General features: G+C 39.1%; 2 protein-coding genes across 3 annotated transcripts in view; both read right to left on the reverse strand.

Annotated features, from left to right (window-relative positions):
• The window catches only part of swap70b (switching B cell complex subunit SWAP70b), a 53,719-nt gene that overhangs the window by 20,604 nt on the left and 11,881 nt on the right, over positions 1-21,234 (reverse strand). The window contains exons 2-4 of one of the 2 annotated variants that reach the window (XM_034879316.1): positions 12,314-12,433; positions 9,118-9,258; positions 481-654 (exon numbers count right to left, since the gene is read on the reverse strand). In XM_034879316.1, coding sequence (XP_034735207.1) covers positions 481-654; positions 9,118-9,258; positions 12,314-12,409 — 411 coding nt within the window. In that variant the 5' untranslated portion in view covers positions 12,410-12,433. Of the gene's footprint in view, positions 1-480; positions 655-9,117; positions 9,259-12,313; positions 12,550-21,234 lie in introns of those variants that run through there. The other variant, XM_034879315.1, reaches the window with a different exon arrangement.
• wee1 (WEE1 G2 checkpoint kinase) lies at positions 13,296-20,367 on the reverse strand. The gene is made up of 10 exons (XM_034879314.1): positions 19,379-20,367; positions 18,465-18,676; positions 18,180-18,246; positions 17,050-17,222; positions 16,595-16,863; positions 16,302-16,391; positions 16,068-16,153; positions 15,799-15,969; positions 15,338-15,483; positions 13,296-14,489 (listed from the first exon to the last, which is right to left on the reverse strand). The coding sequence occupies exons 1-10, from the start codon at positions 19,865-19,867 to the stop codon at positions 14,333-14,335; spliced, it is 1,860 nt and encodes a 619-aa protein (XP_034735205.1). The 5' UTR covers positions 19,868-20,367; the 3' UTR covers positions 13,296-14,332.

Raw genomic sequence — 21,234 nt, forward strand, 5'->3', positions numbered from 1 at the left:
TTGACCATTAAATATTCTGTCATATTCTCCGGCTTGTTTAGTTCGATCAGACGTTGCCAAATCTAAAAATCAAGAAACCTTTCTAACTACAAGATGCAAAAAAAAAAGATGCATCAAGGTGTTTGTCAAAAATAGACACGTTTTATATTCCACAAACTGAATGCAATACCACAGTCAGATGTTTCGGGGCCAACAAACCCGGCCAAGCTTGCCAGGAGCCCTGGCCCCAGTTATGCAAGTGTTGTTAAACACAACTTGCTTGGATTTGTTATCTGCTAAGTATAATAAATATGTAACAGTTATAGTATCTTAAGGGAGCAGCCAGCAATGTGTTTAGTCAGACAGTGTCGGAGATATTGTGGAGTAGAAGTAGAAAGTAGCATTAAAAGAAAATACTCAAATAAAGTGCCTTAAATGTGTCTACCTTAAAATGAGATACTTAATAGGTACTTAGTTACATTCCACCTCCTCAATACTCACCTCCTCAGTGACCATGGTCAGCGGGTATCTGTCCTCAGACAGGAAGTTGAAGATGGACCAGATCTTAAAGGCGTCGTCGTTGGAGATGAGCAGCTGGTTTTGATCCAGATTCTTCCTGAAGCACAATGTCCAGCACATTTTGTTGAAGTCCTGACGGTCAAAGTTATCAGTCACCTGAGGCGGATCAGAACGACAGAACAACCTCTGGTCAGTCGGTTTGTTTTTCTAGAAAGCAGTTTTGTAAAGAGACCAGCCGTCAAGCAGAAGACACAGAAAAAAAAACGTATTATTGTTATGTTTCTCACACATCATCACATCTAGTCCGGTTCATCTTGAGACCCCTTCCAAAAACGGTCCTGACCCCCAATTTTGGAACCACTGCTGAAGGTAGAGGAAAGTAAATAAAAAGATAAACTTTCCACTTTATGAGTCACGTTTTTTTAGGAAGGGTTTGCAAGTTGAAAATAATGGCTTTATTAATGTTACTAAATCATTTCCTATTTATTATAAAGGATGAATTTTTAGGTCATTCTAACTTTTGGGTTGCCAGGTTGTAAAACCTCCCTCCAACTGATTGGACTGGAAAAGGGCTGCCAAGATATGGACCAAAATGTAATTATAACTTCTATAAGTTATAAATTAATACATTTGTTATTACCAAATAGAAAGGATAAAAATTGAAAAAAGGGATTTTTCCCAACCTGGCAAGCCATTATTTATCATTAATGGCTTACAACTTTAGAATCCCTGAATAACGGGTATTAAAAAGTTGTACCAAATTAGGATATAAGTTAAACCTGTTAGGTTGTTTTATATTTTAAACATATATGAGAGAAAAGAAATGGTGAACTAAATGTCTCCAAGACACAATATAGAGATGACACAAAAGCCAGTGTGAAAGGAAATGTGGTCTCTTTAAGAAAAAAGAAAAGAATTCTCTAGAATTTCCAGAGGAAAATGGGACAAAAGCTCTTGAACAAGGTACAATCGGTGCTGTGGAGGAGAACATGTTCTCCTCGAGCCGGTGAACAGGAGCGTCTCCATGGAGACTCCTGGCAAGTCGACTGTGCAGTGGTGTTGATGAGAAGCACATCTCTCTCTGCTGGCAGGCGTCCCGTCAAACAAGCCACCACCAAAAAAAAAGAAGAAAAAAAAAACGATCCCAGATCTGAATACCAAGTGAACCTGGAAACTACACTCACCAAGCACCACATTTATGATCTAAATGTGTCTTCTCTAAAACTCCACTATTAGAATGAAAAATGCAGTCGTTACAATTGTGGTTTGAGCAGCCAGCGGTGCAGAATCTGCATCATAGCTCAACATGTTCTCCTCCGCAATTGCATTCATGCATTATGAAAACATACATATTTAGTTACATAATAACAGTTGAAACAGATGCAGATAAGTCTATAAGTATGTGAGCTGTGATAAAATGAACAAATAAATGACCTGTTCATTTCCTCTTGTATCTTGAACAATGAAAAACTTTCTGTAATCGTTTATTTGAACAAGCCCAGGGTTCCCACACTACAATGAACATTAAATTAAAGGCTCTTTTCAATGATTTTTTAACTCTTAAGTACAATAGAAAACAAACATGTAGAGGGAATGAAATTAAACAGGCCTCACAATAAAAAAAATCAGCAAAGCTCATTGGGTTCTCATCAGGATGCTTGACTGAAGACATCTGGAGCGTGTTGAATTTGCTGCGTAAACATATATATTTGCACTTGTTTGAATGAGAACACTCAAGGCAATCCAGCCATTTTCAAAAACCTTAAAGCGTGTCTGTGTGTGTGTTTGTGTGTGTGCGCGCGCGCGCCTATGTCTTTAACATATTTCGAACCGTTGATCCCATCTAGTATCCACTTGATTTCCTGGGTATTGAACTTGGCGTTCGAGATTTGCGGTTGCAGTTTAGACAGCATTGGAGATTGGATATTAAACTGTGAATTAAACTGTTAAACACCATAACGCTGGCTGTTGCGTGTCTACCCTTCACAATAAAAAGTCCAGATTAAATTCACTTAGATGATTTCACTAGGAGGAAACTCAATAAAAAAGGCAATTCTACCCTTCACAATAAAAGCCCAGCTTTAATTTACTAAGATAATTTTGCTAAGGAGGAAACTCAATAAAAAGGTTGCTTTGAGCGTTAAATTCACCAGAGCAGAACATAATGTCATCTTGGAGCTGACCGGGTAAAGAGAGCAGTCTTCCTCATTCAGACTCACCTTGGGTCCCCAAGCAACACACACTCAAAATATCAGTTCTGTGCATATTACCTGCAATGTAGCACAGTAAAAGTATGAAGTTGCATACAAAAGAGATTCTAAAGTACTTGTAAATGTACTTAGTTACAATCCTCTACTGATCATTTACACACACACACACACACACACACACACACACACAAAGCTTTGAATTTGTTTCTGTAAATATTTTATTTAAATATTTCAGGTTTTTCCCGATTACCAACTCCATTCATTTGTAAAATAAGACTCATGTGGTCGAGCACGCACACACACACAAACACACACACACACACACGCACACACACTTATAAAACAGCCGGAGGGTAACCCAAGCTGGACTGAACTTTATAAAAAGGCAAACAGGATCTTATGTAACACTTTATTGTGTTAATTTAAGGAGTTTGTGCCTGAGTGGAAACCTGTACTGCATGTTAAAGTGATTCTCCACCCAGAAAGCAATGTTAGCTTTAAAAAGGTTTGTAGTTTAGTCCTTCAATTAACATTCTTTCCCAAAACTAATTAGCAGCTGTGGTTCAGCTTGAATGTACGGTTCATCAGTTACAATATATTGTAGGGTTCACAGCACTTCTCAAACCACTCCTGCAGCATAATATACTTCTCTGCTGCCCATGCAAATGCTCAATGTGTTCAAAAAATAGTTTTTTCCACAAAAAAGTGAATTCACCAAAATATGGCTGATAGATTTTATACATCAAGGAGGGTTGCCTACATTTTAGAAAGCTCAAAACACAAAACAGTTCAACGGCAATGCAATCTCTAAAATAATGGTGCAGTTGAATCAACAGCTCTTTAAAACAGTTTCAAGATAAACTGAACACTATGACCTTCATGAAAGTAGGATTGATAAGAGGGTTGTTGTTTAAGACTGCATCAGGTTTGGCTAATAAAACTGGCAAAGAAGTGCACTGGAGGAACTACAAGCCAGTCTCAAGTCACAAAAATGAGGATTTTGGGACTCAAGCCTTTAAAGCAGAAACTGTGTGTACTTTGCAAGTCCTAAACTTAAGCTGAGATCCTAAATTGCGGAATAAAATTCAAATAATGCATCGTGGATTAAACTTTAAAAATAACTAAGAATTCACTATGTATAAACATTATTAAAAAAGCTTAAAAAGGAACATGTTAAAAGTGTAGTGACATTATATGGTCAACATTATCATGAAGACTTGTACTCAGTACATTCTTTTAAGGAGTTCATTATGCTGCAGGAGTGATTTAAGAACTTTCTAAAGGATGTTTTTCATTCTATTGTGAAAGCATTGGAATCAATCGTTACCACAAACTTTAGACGTTTTATGTTTTTGTCTTGATGCTTTTTGTGTTTTTCTTCTACTAGTCTTGTGTGTTCAAGTGCAACTTTTTGGCCAAGACAAAGACGACAGAGGCGACACTGCAGTCGGCCTTCATCGGCACTAGTTCTTTGCCGTCTGCCTGGTGTGTCGGGGCCTTTAGACGTGTGGTGTTGAATGAGTTAGCACAGCCTGACTGCAGAGAGAAACGCTGGCTACAGTGTCAGCTGTGAAGTTTGTCTAACATTGTTGTGTCATGCTTGTCTTGTTTTTCTTTGTCTCTCACTCACACACACACACACACACACACACACACACACACACACTTTCTATTCCTCTCTCACTCCCTCCATCTCTCTTTCCCCCTCGCTAAACTGAAACAACAAGAGCCTTGTGAGCGCTGCCTCCCCTCCTTCTCCACTGCCACATGTTCATTAGGATTCAGGATCCAGCCTTATCTCCGGCATTCTCAAAAACCTGCAGAAGCACTTACAACTCACACAAAATTCCAAAGAGCAAAACTAAAATAAAGACAAAGTGGCGTCTGAATAGAATAATCAGCAAGACAATGAAAAGGCTTGTTACCAGTTGAACAGGATTAGCTGAAATGTAACAAAGGAAGTGCTGCAAATATTCACCTGCAGTGACGGGGACAGACGGGTGTTCAGACATGATATACGACAAAGTCATTGTAAAAGGGGAAATAAGTTAAAAGAATTGCAATGCTTTTAACCACAAAATTACTAAAAACAATCTGCAGGTGCTGGTAGGGCCAACAGAATAAACCACACACACACACACACACACACACACACACACACACACACAGGTGCCACACTAGTTGGATTCCTCATTATTAGACCTATTAAAATGTAAATTTTTGGACACTATGTAGAGAGATTAACATAGCTTTTGAAAATAAAAATGACGAAGACAAAGACTTGTAACTTGCCCTCAAGACAAAATAAGTTTAAGGTGTAGCTAAGAAACTACCAATATAGTTTTACGGGTAAATCCAAATTACAAAACACTTAAAAAAATGAGGATAGAATTATATCAAAATACCATAAATATTTGAAGAAAAACAATAAGAGCACAAGAATGTGAGGTCTGCAGCTGGTGACTGTGATGAATGGTCACTGGTATGTCAGGGTCACAGACGGTCACTTGTTTCAGTAAAATGCAACGCTCCAGCAAACCCCAAAGTGCTGAGTCCTGAGCTTCAACGTCTCAGCTGCCAAAGCAACAGTCTTCAGTGTTTAGTGTGGCGCGTCATTGAGCGGCACAATCACGCCACACTGACGCATATGTGTCCTCAGCACTGTGCATATTCCCTGAGATGTAGCACGGTGAAAGTATAAAGTTGCATACAATAGAAATTCTCAAGTGCAAGAACGGGTAAATGTACTTAGTTACAATACTCCATTGATTACCCATCTGTAACACACACACTGTGTTTATTTTTCTGTATTTTTTTTAAATTTTTTTATATTTCAGGTTTTTCCAGATTCGCAGCTCCATTCATGTGTAAAATAAGACTCATGTTGTCTGGCATTTTGTGAGACACACACACTCGCATGCATGCGTGTACACACGCACAGGGTGGAGTTTCCTCAGGAGTGAGAGCAGTTGAATGTACTGACCGCTCCCCTCCTCGCTCTCCACGGCCGGTCACCTCCACTTCAATGGGTGTATATGGAAAAGTACATAGAGTGTGTGTGTTAGGGGGGTTATTGACGTCTGCCCATGACGTCATGTCTGTCCTACTTGAAACTAAATCCAGAATTTACACTTCTTTAAAGAAAAGTGTTTCTGTTAGAGAGTGAGAGCGCAGTTTAACCTCTGGGGGTGATGACCACTTGGGGTGGTCACCAAAAACTCAAGATGTGCAGGCAAATTTAGCTCAAATCCACCAAACTTTATTTTAAATTCTAGTGGAGATCCCAAAGTTTTAAAAGATACCAAATATGGTAGGCTGAATTTCGGAGGAAATGTGTATAAATTGATGCTCAAGAAATCCATGGAGTTACTCTGAATTTGTCATTCAGAGTAACCATTGTGTAGCTTTGAATGAATGCTTTCAGACAGTGTGGAGTAAGACAATTTAACATCCTTTGAAGTGACTTAAAGGGAACGTGAGCACACTATATGTTAGGGGTTAAAGTGAGTGTTGCTGTGTCACACACACAGAACTGATGCAACGTCGTTGGCAGTTTAACACGTTGTACAGCTTTCTATGACTCTCCCTGGAGTGTCTTAAGAGGCAGAACAAGGAAGACAAGAATAGTTAGTAATGTATCATTAGTTACTACTACTAACTTTAAAGACACAGCTCAAACAGTCTTGCGGTCTTGAATGTAAAAATGGTAGATGAAATATTTCTGGTGTCACCATTAATCATAAGAACTCGATAGCAGCTGCCTGCGTGTTTGACGTTGACAAACTCAAACAGGAAATTCACACAATACCCTGTTAAGATCTCTCTGAGGGAAAGTCTGATTGTACAGCAGATTTATCACAAAAACAGACAGGACTAAACCATGATGTCACTTGCAAAGTGCCACAATCCTTTCAAATTTCATAAAAACAGTTTACCTCTTTAGTGATGTCAAGACTTTGGCGCCTGATTAAATAAAGGTTGTATAGAACTTGTATATCTATTGTAGATCTCCCATTGCACAACATGACATCATGCCTTAGCGTAAACATACACGCCACTTTTCTAAAGCCAAGTGGTGCATTCTCTGCATTTTGAGCGCCGTATACAGCAGGTGGTTTGGGTTTTAATGGAGAAAAAACGCTTGGGTTTAGGAAAAGAAGAACAGGGTTGGAATTAGTAAAAGAGGAAAGCCACGGTTGAGTTTATGAAACGGAGCAAGCTGGGACATGAAGGAAACGTGACACACGGGACACAATCCCTGGTCTCCTGGGTGAAAGTCCTGTGTTACCCTTCCACCACCCCGACCAACATCCCTACGTGGATTTTTGCCCTTTCATACTACTCGCTACGGTGTAAATTCACACGCAATTGCAAGGTAATGTAATTCAATGGAGGCCAAATGGCGTTGACAAACAGGCTACAAAGCGAGTATGCGTCTTTATAACACACCAAGCGCTTTGGCTTGTTTTCTTTTAACCAGTGACAATTGTCTTGGGTGGCACAAAGTGGTGTCCTTGCAAAATAGTTTACAGATAGCGGAGGTCAAAGCCTGACATCGCATTCTTTATCCCAGCACTGTACATCCGATGAGCCAGACTCCATACAACAAAAACTGTGAAAAGCACCACAAAGGAAAGCGCATCAAAAGGAAGTCTCTTGTCACCAAGACACACACCTCCATCATCGGACAGACTTTCCAAACTGCAGCTAATCCAACATTTACAGATAAGAAATTCAACTATATGTAGAGGGTATGGAAAGAGGACAATGCTTAAGATGGATCAAATTATGCAGACACAGAAACAAAAGCTTACATTTAAAAGCCTTTCTGAGCCTTTGCTGGTCTATTTTAAAATTCAACTAGAAAATACATTTTTTAAAGATAATAAAATACGATTATTCAATGGTAAATGATGATTTACTTTTGCTTTTCAATTAATTATTCAGGCGGCACGACAAATGCACCAATAATAAAACAAGGAATGACTGTAAAAACTCCTCAAAAACAATTGCTGACCAAACTGCTGGACTAGAGATTAAGACAACGAAAGAAGACCTAATCAGAGGTCAAAAGTTCTTGGAATTACAAACAGGTTGTCATGGCAATAGCCATTCAGCAACTGTTAGTTTCAATCGTTAAGACATCATCTGACCACGACTCCAACCAGCCAGCAGGAATTCTATTAAAGTTCATTGCTGCTAATGACATCACAAAAACGAAAGGCTATTTTTTCTCACTTGTCATGACTTCAGGCTACAAAACATTCACCACTCCATTCATGCGGTGACCCGTTATGACATCATCACAGAGGGACAGGCAGCGAGCTGAATGAGCCAACTCAGAGGTCAATAACTGGTTTTGTGTTGCTGTCTGAGCTTAGCAGAGCACAATGACTGATGGACACAATAGAGTTCGTCACCAGCACAATAAACTAATTCCACGCGTCTCCAATGAAGATCTGCTGTGTCATGCAACAAGAAATAACATTTAAATAGGATTAAAGTAAAAGAAAAAAAATGTACGGATGAGAACATGTACATGCAGCCATTGGGTCATGGATTAGTTTAGTAGATGATAAAGCAGTTTTGGACCAATCAAGTTCCTGACCTAGATGTCAAGTAAGTCCATGCTGTGTTATTGATTAACTAACTATTTATAATTACTTTTTATAACAAAAGGTCTCTTGTGTCTTATTAGGAGAACATTATTACACATGGTCACCTGTAACGTATAAAGAATACTAACACAGAGGAGGTGGTAGCTGCTTTTTCATCCTTGGAAAGACCTCTCAGCATGTGTATGTCCACACTTATTGTGTATAACTTATTCTGAGTAAGACTATGAGGTAACAGTGCTTTGTGTTTCTGTCCTGTTCTCCATATAAAGCGATGAAGCGTCATTTACAGCAGAGAGCGTTGACCAACTTTGCCTGAAAAGAAATCTCTGATGTCTAAACAGTTGACCACCGTTGTTTCCTCTCTCTAGGGCTGAAACTAACCATTATTTTCACTGTTGATTAATCTGTTGATTATTTTCTCGACTAATCGATTAGTCATTTGGTCTATAAAACATTTGTCCCAAAGCCCAATATGACATCATCAAATGTTGACAACTTAATGTATACTCAGCTTTAAAAAAATGACTCAAACTCATTAATCCATTATCTAAATAGTTGGCTAATATTTTAATAGTTGACAACTAATTGATTCATCTTTGCAGCTCTACTTTTATCATACAGTGGTGTTTGTCATTTATAAAATACAGAATGCAAACACTGTATCCATATTCTGGGGTGTTCATTTGTAGTTTACTAATCCCGTTGCGTGCACTGCGTGTGACCCCCCCTGATAATATGTGCCTTGGTTATGTGCTCCTCAGTCATGAGTATCGGCTGAAACTTCTCAATACCTTATCCAGGATGAACTTGTTCAGGTACGGCATGTACCCCTGGTTAGAGACAGGACCCTCGTCGTCGTCTTTAAAGTGCTCCTCCAGCGCCACAGGGTCGTGTGGGATCTTCATCACTGTACACAAGTTGTGGGACAGCACCTGGAATTATGGAGGGGGAAAAAAAATGGTCTGTTTTTCATCAATTAAAAAGAGCTGGCCAACAACTATTTTCATTATTCACATAATCTGTCAATAAATTCAATTAACAGATTCATTGGTCAGTCTATGAAACTGTGAAATTGTCCGTCCCAAATTTCCAAAGCTTGAGGTGGCGTCTTTAAATAGCTTGATCGGTCCGAACAACAGTCGGAAACCCCAAAATATTCAATTTACAATTACATAAAGCAGAAAATCAGAAACTCCTCACATTTAAAAAGCTGATGCCAGAGATGCCTGATGTTGTCATACTCAGATTCTAGTCAACTTCCTGACCTAGAGGGTTGTGGGCGGAGCTAGATTTGGCCGGCATCCAGGCAACAAAACAATGTAATCTGTAAAGTTTTACTTATCACCACAAGACTTAAATAACTTGCTATTTACTAAAGTAGCAGAGAGATACTTGAGGAGAAGAATGCAAGGGTTGTATTTTAGGAATTGATTATGTTCCAAGTGACGAGGTGAAGGAAGATCTTGAAAAGAAAAATTAAACCATTTAAACCTATTCTGATATAATCTCTAAATACAAGTATGAACCGAAGAATAAACACAACACAAGCACTTTAAAGAGGTATGCTACTCCAACAAATGTACCATATCAAAGTCACCTTACTATCTATGAGGAGCACCATCCTCTTATGTAAACAAGTATTATGTCTTGTCTGTCTTTTTACAGAAAGCCTGGATAAATGGACAAGATATCTCAGCCTCTGTTTCACTTAATTATTTATCTTCCCTTTCTTCTATAATCCAGGTGTCTCTGTTAGGTATGCAACCCTACCAAGGTTCAGTAATCTCATCATATTAAAAGCTGTTTATACTCAGCAGTGTTCCACCTGACTGCGCGGTGTTGTTTTAGGTGGCATTGTGTGTCTCTATGGAAGGAGTATCTAGCTTCATTATTAAATGAAATCGGTGCTATTTAAAAGACACTTGGATATTTATGGTAGGTTTCAGTCTGTGAAGTCCAACACGTCAGGAAAGACTTTGTCAATGAAATGTTCTAATGAACACACATCTCTTTGGCTTTGAAACACTTTGTGCTTTCCTGTATTTTCAAGGTTGCCTTTCAGAGTGGCAGTCAGAGAAGAGGGAGTTTCACCTCTTTAAACACATCCTACACTACCAATTGAAGGAAGGTCAGCGAGAACCCGGTGGCCCAAAAAGCGCCTCAAGGACAACATTAAGATCAGCCTGAAGAAGTTTATAATTCCAGAAAGGAACTGGGAGCAGATCACTTTGGAACTCCGACAAAGCAGCAGCCCCGCAAGAAAAATAAAAATAAAAAAAGACTCCTCTACCATTCACCACCCGCACCAAAACACGTGATCACGTATCGGCCTGTACAGCCATCTAAAGACCCAGTAGAAGATGACCCTACAGAGAGGAAAGTCAAACTCGTTTCAAGTGACCGACAATGATGATGATATTGATTCTGGTCTATTTGGAGCATACAACTGGCCCGGTGTTGGTGCAAAATAATCCAACTACAAATGAACCTTTCCTCTTTAGATTCAGAGGCAGCTGACCTCCAAACTGTTGACCTTTATTGTTGATTTCTTTTTTTAAACTGCTGAACAATGTCAGGCTGGCACAGAGCTGGAAACATGTGGGTGTGTCATACAGTTGTAGACATGTTGAGTTATCTACAGGAAATACAACAACAAAAAGGTTTTTTTTAAACTGATACTGACCCAGTGAATAACAACATTTAAATAGTTAATTCTTCAAAGGCCACATAAGGTGAAATCATCTAACTTGAATAGGAGACAACGCTCCAGATAGCTCTGGGGCTAACTATTCTAGTGTGTTTGCATTATGATGATCACAGATGAGCTCTGTGGGCAGATCAATCATCATTAGTGGTGGAATGGAACAGGTACATTCATCATGTACTGTAGGCCTACTTCACATTTTACATGAGTGTTAATCTTTTCGTGTTACTTCACTACATCTCAGAGGGATATATTCCACTTTTCACTGCATTGCATTTACATATCGGACAGCTTTAATCCCTTCACATATTAAGATGTTTACATAAAAAACATACAAAGAGCTTACAAAGTATGAAGTTTAGTTAGAAAACATCTCATGGTTCCAGCTTTACAAACTATTTGCTGCTTTTCCTTTGTCATATTTTATTAATAAAGAAAATAATCAGCAGATTGCTATATAATGACATTATTCATTAGTTGCAGTCCTATACAGATCTCAGTCACCTATGAATCCAATAAGATAAGAAGTCACAGGGGCTATTTTTAGCATTGAGTACTTCCTATACTTCACCTTTTCCTGATTAAACTGGCATACATACACTTCAGTAACATTTACAATGCAGCTGGCTTTAACATGTAACATAGTATGTTTACAGTGTTGTATATGTACTGAAGGAAAAGGATCGGAATACTTCCTCCACCACTGTTCATCCTATCATGTAATTTTAAACCTTTATTTAAATAGAGTGTAAATAGAGTGTGGCCTCGACCTACTTTATCTGTAAAGTGTCTCGAGATGACTTCTTTTATGATTTGATACTATGAAAAAAACTGAACTGAAAAGGCTGTTTATACTGAGCTTAGCAATCTAAAATACTGTATTATCTCTAATAGTAATAGCACGTTAGCAGTGCTGTGAGGTGTTGATGTTGGTAGTTGTAATGTCAAAATAAGACTAAATAATATTTTAATGAATCCTATAAACTCTTTATTTAACCTTCAGTTGTTTCACTCCAGTATTCCTCAACTCAATTGTATGTGTGTGTGCTTTGTGTGTATGTGTGTGCTTGAAACAAGGGGAAGTCGTATTATTTCGCTTCAATCAATCAGTGTAAAGACCAACAGGTGCGGGTGTTTTTTCACGAAGAAAAAAGTTGAACATTAAAAAGGTAAATCTTTTTAAATTTACCGAAGTTGAAACCGGTAGGATATTTTCCTGTTCGACCACAACACCAGCTCAGACTTGACCCCAAAAGATGCGTAAGGTAAAAAAATTAAATTACCTTCAACTGAGATTTCGACACTTTCCCGCTTTTGTCGACGTCCAGAGCAGTGAACGCGTGCCAGATAGACTTCAACAGTTCGTCCCGCAAAGCCATAATGCTGAAATTAAACTATTATCTCTGGTTGTGTGTTTCTTCTTCTCTTCCTCTCTGACTCTGAACTACTCAACTTTCTGTTAGACACGAACTCTTTAACTGTCTATGGACACGAAGAGGAAAAGTATTGTCACATGACGCTGCGCGTGTGTTTATGTTTGAAGAGCTGCAGCACCGCTCAGCGAGAGAAAAGCCAACCCGACGGGCGTGTAGTTATCATGTTAGGGATGTGTTATGTTTTCTCCTAAGTTCCCGTTAAGAACGTACATGCATTATCTGTTACACGAAACCGCCTCAAACTGGGAGTACAACTGGAATGTTGCTTTGTACATTTAATAAAGTAGCCTACTGTACTTTAGGCTTTTTTTTTTTTAATACCACTTTCTACTTCTTTAATACACATTACGTAGTGTTTATTAAATGTTTTATAATAAATTTAACTGCCGAACTGAATTTGAAAGCATAGCCAAAACGATTAGTCAGTTAATCAATTGGACAAATTAAGAGTCAAAGAGGGCCATTTCTGAGTCTTTTTACTTTTAATACTTTAAATAATTGTCAGATTATACTTACATTTAAATGTTTTCAATGCAGGACTTGAACATGTAATATCAACAAGTATTTTTGCAGTGTGGTATTCACTTCACCTGTCCTGTGACAATAAAGGCCTAATTTGCCCTAAAAAAGACCTATGCAGTCCATATCCAGTACTAGAACAATTAAGATGGATATTGCTTTTACCTAGCTCAATTGTGCCAAACAGAGAAAACCAGTTTTAAAGTGATGTTATTGTAATAATATACTGTATTCTGACAGATTTTCAGTGTTTGTGAAGAGAAGTTCCTTCTAAAATCACATAAAACCACAGTGAACGGAACACACAGTGGTAGATGGTGAGAATTTATTAAAAGAACATATTTACAAGGTTACAACAGAAAAGTTGTTTTGTGTTAGAGGTTACAAGAACAAAAAAAGATGAATACTTTTCTAAACAGTAATTAAAGATGAGCATCATGGGCTGAAAAAAAAACAAAAACAGAACACGTGAACCTAAAGAAAAGGACAATGATTGTTCTAATGCTACAGGCAGGGTTGGCAGCACCAATCAACAGGGGAAATTAAAACACTGTAGGTCAGTTCTAACATCACAGATAATTATAATGATGCTCACTGGTTTTGGTATTTCAAAACGAAAATTGATGATTTTCCTCAAATGGCATGATCCAGTCTCAAGCCGACCAGATGAATAAACATTAAATGGAGAGAGCGGGCACCTGCTACTTTAAAATAAGAGCCAATGACCTCTAGAACGATCCAACCTGGAATGGGCCAAACCCTGATACACACAAAACATCAATAGCAGCAGGTTACTTTTATCTTTTCTCTTTAAAAAAAACAAAACAAAAAAACAAATTGTGGCAAGTTCCAGATATTGCCTGCAAAGTGCTCCATTACAAACACAAAAATCGTCAGGTCTCCAACCCTCTGGTACCCAGCATCAGGCATTGGACAGGCAGTAAGGTGCGCAAGGCAAGTACAATCACACTAAAGAGAGCTTCACTGCGGCTTCAATCTGCTGCCATCAGGCTTCGGCTTTGTCGAAGGAAGTGCAAGGACAGAAATGGAAAAAGCCTGACGCCTATGCTAAACTTACGGAATGACAGAGGGTAAAAAGGTAAAGTAACTACCTTTCAGGAATGACAGGGTTTTTTCCCCTAAGTAAAAGTCCATCGGGGAAAAGAGGGCTGAACTATGTTGGCAATGAGAGTCTACCGAGATGAGTTCAAGTTCTACAGCTTTCACCACAACTGACAGGGTTCTCCTCGAAAATAAAAAGTAAAAGGTCAATCCATCTGAACTGGTTTTGATTAAAAAGGTCCATGAGCCTCCGTGTTTCACTTGCTGTCAGGGTGGATTAAAGTCTCAGTAGATGGTGAGGCTGACCGACCGGTTCATCTTCTTGCCAATGAGTCTGGAGGTTCTGGGGTTCGACTGGACTGTGGAGCGGGTCAGGATCCTGTCGGTGGACAAAACCTTCTCCTCTGCTGCAGCTCGAGCCTGCTGGGCCTTCTTCAGCTCCCTGAACAAGATGAAGAGGTTACAGTTAATCATGAGACCGGAAGGCAAGGGTCAGGTTCTTTGACTGAATCAGGGATGAAATAATAAATTAGTCTGCTGTTCATCCCAGTTTTGCAGAGTCCTCAAATTGCTTGATTTGCCTGACCAACAGTCAAAAACTCATGATATTCAGATTACATTAAACAAACAAATCAAATAACTATTATTTTCATTATTGATTAAATCACCTGGTCTGTAAAAACAACAACTTCCCAGAGCCTGTGTTGTTTTTAAAATGTCTTGCATTTTCCATCAAAAAGTCCAATCCCCAAAATATTTAATTTACAACTTAGAAAACCATAAAATACTCCCATTTAAGATGGTAGAACCACTAATTTTTTTTTTAGGTTTTGCTTAAAAAAAACAACAGACTAAAACAAATACTCTACTACCAGCCTAGCTGATGATTAATTTTCAGTTGAACTATTGATAAAGTTTCAGTCCCACATAGAATGCTCTGGAACAAGGCAATACTTTATCTGGTATCTTGATTGTCAAAACAGTTGAAGATTACTAATTACACACACATATACATACACACACACATATATATATATATATATATATATATATATATACATATATACATATATACATATATATATATATATATATATATAAATAAAATCTACAAGGTGGTTAGAAAAGCAGAATCTCCCAAACAGTGAATGGATTACTCTAAATATATTTTAACATTACATCACAAAAGATAATTCTCTGTGGCTTCTTTAATGCATTATGAGCTGTCCAAGAACTTTAACCAGCAGTCTCCTTCCACACCTACTAATAAGTAACAATGTGAAGGCTTACTTCTGGAGCAGTGCGTTCTTGAACTTCTCCGCGTTGAGCTCGACTCGGAGCTGGTCGGCACTCATTCTGGCAGCAGTGAGGAGCACCGGGTGTTTGATGAGCTCAGAAGTTGATGGTCTTCTACTTTGATCAGGGTGGATCATTAGCTGAAAGACAAGAAGAATGAAATAAGGATTGTTGTATTAAAATTTCATTTACTGTTGAACTAATTGTTTCAGCACCTAATGCCTCTATTAACTAAATTTGGTTCAAATGAACGAACACAAGTAAGAATTTTACAGCAAAAATAAATGACACACACAGTTGTTGTAGATTCCCTCTGTCAAAACAGGATGTAATTGCCTCAGGACAAGGACTGAAATTACCATTTCAACCACTATCTTCAGGACTTAAAAAATATTTGGCAACAGACACACTGACAGGAGGCCAAAAACAGCACAAAATATAGTGTTGACTGTTACCTTGAGAAGACTGAGAAACTCTGGAGAAAGCACTTGGGGGATGGCGGGGAGTTTTCCCTGTCGGATCTCGTGCCATTTGTCTCCATTGGTGGGAAGAGGCTCGGCCCCCGAGGCGCTGACGACAGTCAGAGCCAGAGCAAAGATGTCCGCCTTAGTCAACTTACTGTAGTCCTAAAAGAAAATCAGACCGATAAGAAGAAATTTTATCACCGTTGCGAAAGCTCAATTTGATCAAATTCAAAGGCTGTTTTTAAATCAGGATGACCAACCTCTTGTAAAACTTCATTGGCCAGATATCGGCTGTCACCTTCCTCCACTTGTGGATTGTTCACTCTTGTGACATGACCGAGATCACCTGAAGAGATGAACACATGCAAAATAGTTTTACGGCATGAAGTCGGACCTCTTACAGTGAGTGCAATTTATACATCAATAAAAGAAATTATAAAAAAGAAACCTTTCAAATGCCTGAAGTAATCACAAGAACTGTGGAATCTGCTTACCTATTTTGTAGACGACGCTGGTTGTCAGTCCTTCTTCATCATCACATTCATCACAGCCAGCTACAGACTTTCGTGAAATAAAGATGTTGCCTAAGAGAAAGACATTGCATTGTTTTTTTACCCCAAATTTGTCTTGCTCTGTTGAATAAAAAGACACAAATAGCTACTTCCGATGTGTTAAGAGCATAATTTCTTGCACCAGTGGCAAAATGTACTGCCTAAAATTTTATACAAATCTACTGACAATTATCACTACTACAATAAGTATTATTTTAACCCCTCGGAATACTCACTGGGCTTGATGTCCATGTGTACCAGAGATGTAGAGTGGATGTACTTGAGTCCTCGTGTGACTTGCAGCAGCAGATCTTTCAGCTCCAGCTCAGACAGGTAACTGAGCCGCCTGTAGTTCTCTGCGATGACGTCAGACAGCGTGCCGCCGTTGCAGTACTCGTTCTGGATGAGCATGTGATCGTCCTCGGCCCAGGCCGAGTAGTAACGCACCACGTGGGGATGCTGGCCTAGCACGGCATGGGCGTAGACCTCCCGCAGGGCGTTCTGTCTGTGGAGGAGGGGAATAGACCGTTTTAATTAAAATGAATTGGAAAGAAGTGATGTGCCAAGTCTTTTGTCTCATAAAAACACTTCTTCTGTTGGATATCAGGTAATATTGAGTCCCTAAAATAAGATTAAAAACTGAGAATGTAGTCCTTTGTAACTTTTTCAAATTTTTAAGAAGTCAACTTACTCGTCTACTGATCCTGCCAGAGGTTTCTTTGATCTCTTGATGGCGTAGATGCAGCCATCAATTCTTTTCACACACTTGAACACAGCACCAAACTCTCCACTGCCGATCTTCTCCAGCTCGAGGAACTCGGAGGTGTACCTGGACATCATGTTGCTCTCCATCATTGTTATTCTCTGAGGGCAGAACAACACATTTATTATACATATTTACATTTTACACAGACAACTAGCATATTCATTGAAACCAGGAGGTTTCCTCTGTGAACTTGTTTTAATCAGTCCAAAATTAAAAAAGGTGTGTGGAGTGAATTTGGTAACACATTTTGTACTCGTAACTGTTAATGTGTAACATCTCTACTTCCTGTATGGTTTAAACTAAGCCATAATTGACTGTTTATTTTTAAAGCTATAGTGCGTAGTTTCTGTTGCCCCCATGAGAAATTCTAAGTAATGTCAACCAAACTGTTGGGGTGCCTGGATGATGCAAGCCTTCTGTGATTGCGCACCACCCCACCCCTCCTCCACACAGGGAAATAAAAAGCTGTGTGGAGATGAAAAACCTAATTAGCTTTGTAGCAACTTGAATTTGGTAATGGCTTGAATGTAATGTACTGGACATTTGTTAATATCAAAAAGTAACACACTAAATCATTAAGCTATTGTTGAAGTAATTAATCAATCAATCAAGTTTATTTGTATAGCCCTTTACAATAGCCGAAAGGTACCCAAAGTGCTTTACAACAAAGCCATAAAACAACACATAACACATACAAAACATACAGATACAATTAAAAGTGCTGTAGTGGTGCAGCGCTGCAGGACATTAAAAGCCTGAAAAAATTAAGAGCCGACCACTTTTCATTTTATGGGACGATATGCAGCTTTTCTCTGTTTAATAGTGATGCAAATTTAATGTTTATGCTTTTTGATTGCTGGTTGGGAAAAAAAAACAACCATATTAAAATTGTAATTTTAGCTCTTAAAAAAACAAAAAAAACTGGCCAGATATATGGCCAGAGATGAAACTTCCTGCAAACTGTAAAAAGCAACTAATACAGAAAATAAACTATTAACTGTAAATGTGTGTATCATTAAATGTAATTAATGCAATTCCCGTTAACATTTAATTACCTTGGATGGTGGCAAGACTTCCTCCTCTGCCTCTCCGTCACTGGCCTCCATGTCCTCTCCACAAGAGCTGAAAGGTAAAAGACAATGGAGAATGATGGTTCGCATTGTGGACAGCAGGGGGCAGCACTGGGGGCTTCACAGGCACATGGCAGAGTTCACCAGTAACCATGAGGTCTTGGTTCCTGGCCAAACCCACCGAATTTAGTTAACGGCTTTAACGTATTTTATTACGAGAACAATGGGTTTGATCAAGGCAAACCAAACCGTTTCAGACAGAAAACTTACTCATTCCAGTGTGCACGCTTCCTGTTTCTCTGCTGTGTGGCAGACTGGATAAGGAGGGAGTCGGGGGTGAAGGGGTTAAAGTTGACCAGGGGGGTTTGCTGTCTCTTGTTGCTGTCTGTAATTGACTTCCGTGAAGACTCCACATTCTTGAACAGGGCAACCCTCCTGCTGGAGGATCCCGGGCCGGAGCTCCTGGCTTTGGACAACAAACTCTGAAAAATGTGAAGCAATAAGAGACGGATTTAGTGCTTTATTAATTACTTTAGAGCAGCAGCGAAAAGAAAAAACGGAAAGCTTTAAAAAAACCAAACCATTAACTTGACGAAGAGTGAATATACCTGGTTAATAAACATATGTTTCGGTACTAAAGAATAAGGGATTTCTTGAATTTGGTGCTTAATGCTATTTAATTAGGGAAAAAACAAAACATGCCCAGACATAAAACTCCAGGTCACCAAATCATCTGGCTGGCTGAGTACAGTGGGAGCATTATGCAACAGTACAGTTGTACATTAAGTGGGTCACTCTGGTTAACTGACACAGCAAAAGCATCCCCTGGAATTCAAAAAAAGACCTGATGTGTTTGTACATGCTGGGAGTTGCTTTTTTCTCACAGATGTTCTCTCCAATTCAACACATAAGATCCAGAATTAGCCAAATAAATGCTAAATACAATTGAGATATTTAAAGAATAACTGTTTATCTAAAATGTTCTTTGAAGGTCTCGTCTACACTAATCTTATGCAAAACCTGCAGATTAAATTTGTGTGCCTTGCCAGCATGAAAGTAAATTCTGAGGGGTTACATAACCTGATAACGTTACCTAGCTAAAGTTTAAAGCTGGATCACCGAAAGTAAATCCTGCCTGTGATCTCAAAAACACACATTGAAGTCATTTATAAACTAATTCTAACCTTTGGCGTGTGAGGTGTATCAAAAAGTCTGAGTTTTCTGAATGTTTTATGTGGAGGTGTGTCCGGGCAGTCTGGTATCGGGGAGCTGGATCCTTCCCCGTCGTCTTGGAGGTAGGACCGCTCCGGTGACCCTCCGAACAGCCGAGAAGCTTTCCTTGGCGACGGTGAGCAGTTGGCAGAGATAACACTGCTCGGTGATCGTAGGTGAGACGGGGAACCGAAACTCTCCTCGTCCCATAGCTCCACGTCGTCGTCCCCGCAGGACTGGTTCAGGGGGCTGCTACTCCCTTCTAGCCGTTTTTCTACGGGGTCCCGACGCACTGGCATCGGGGAATCCATCTCCGTGAAGCCAGACTCTCCTCCGGTACTGTTGTTAACGTCCTCAATGGGTTCATCCTCCCCGTCGCTGCATGTAAACTGTAATTTTTGTCGAATTTGTAGAGTTTTAGGAGGGGAAGATCCGTGCCGATGGCGGTCGTAGCTCGACATTTTCAGGATTTAAACCCCGGCGTAGTCAACGGGAAAATCACGCGGTGGGACCCCCACTACCGTTTGTAGTGACGTTTCTCGCAAATAAATGCGAAGATGTCGACTTCTTACTACCTTAAAATAAAGGTATCGATATAAAAAAATACCCAAAAGTGCCGTAAGACGCTTAATGGTGCGTTAACATCCCAGAAAAAGTAGAGTTGTTTGCTAACTCCAACACGCCCATCCAACGCTGAGAAATGGCCCCGGAGTAGTTAGCTAGTATTCACTAAGAACAACGTCCCGAAATTCGGGTTAAATTCAAAACATGTTCCAAAACTACTCGGTCCAGTCGAGTATCGGTGTCAGTCACGACCTTCCTGATGGCTCACCAACGCAGAAACAAGTCTTTAGACAATTAAACCATACCAATGTTTACAAAAAGTTTTGAATGAGTCAAGAACTGCTCTTCCTATCACGCGCGTGGCAAAGGACTTCCCGCGACCGTTGGTCACGTGTCCTGGCAGCCAATCAGAGCGCGTCTCGAATTTTTGAAAGAAGGGCGTTCCAGAGAGAGGTTTCGGGAGTCGTTACGTCATCGCAGTCACAGAAATGATGTGGCGCGAACGCGTGCCTTCAAGTCGCCGAAGTCACACAATCACATTAACTTTAAGACAATGCCTCCATTATATAGGAGCCATGATCAATGAAGCCGCGATACTTAAAAAGATCAAGGTCCACTCTTAATTAGCCCACACATTTTAAGATACTTTTACTGTACTTCAGTAAATCAATGGTATGGCTTACGTTTTTAATTCAATTTAGCCGTTTATACCTGAAAGCTTTAATGTAGGACTTTTACTGGTTGCATTTTTATATAACAGTTGAGTACTTCTATCACCACTGCCTCATATTCATAATAAAAAACTGCACTTTCTACTTCTTCTCTTTGAAAACACAGCACCTTGTAATCTAGTTAATTTTATAATTATAATTTATAATTAAATCATTTTCAAGTGGATAAAGTATTCTGTTCTTTGAACTAATAGTAGCAATAAAGGCTGCTGGCTGCTATTGGTGTTATAGCATGCTATGTTTTATGTTATTTTATTACCTACAAATTATAATTGTAATGTAACTTTTTGAGATTGATCTAATTGTTGGTTATATTTAACCTATTACACTCCACTATTTTTATTAGATGATCATATATTTTATGCAAACTAATAACTGAAGCTGTCAAATGGCTATAGTGGAGTAAAATGTACAATAGTTGCCTAAGTGAAATCAGAGCTGTGAAGCGTACTAAAAATATTACAAATCTTACGTACACTTGCCAATTCATGGTGAAAAATTCATAAAACACCAAGCTGGTAACACATATCTAC

The sequence above is a fragment of the Etheostoma cragini genome, chromosome 8, assembly GCF_013103735.1.
Source record: "Etheostoma cragini isolate CJK2018 chromosome 8, CSU_Ecrag_1.0, whole genome shotgun sequence".
In the NCBI taxonomy this organism is placed as follows: Eukaryota; Metazoa; Chordata; class Actinopteri; order Perciformes; family Percidae; genus Etheostoma; species Etheostoma cragini.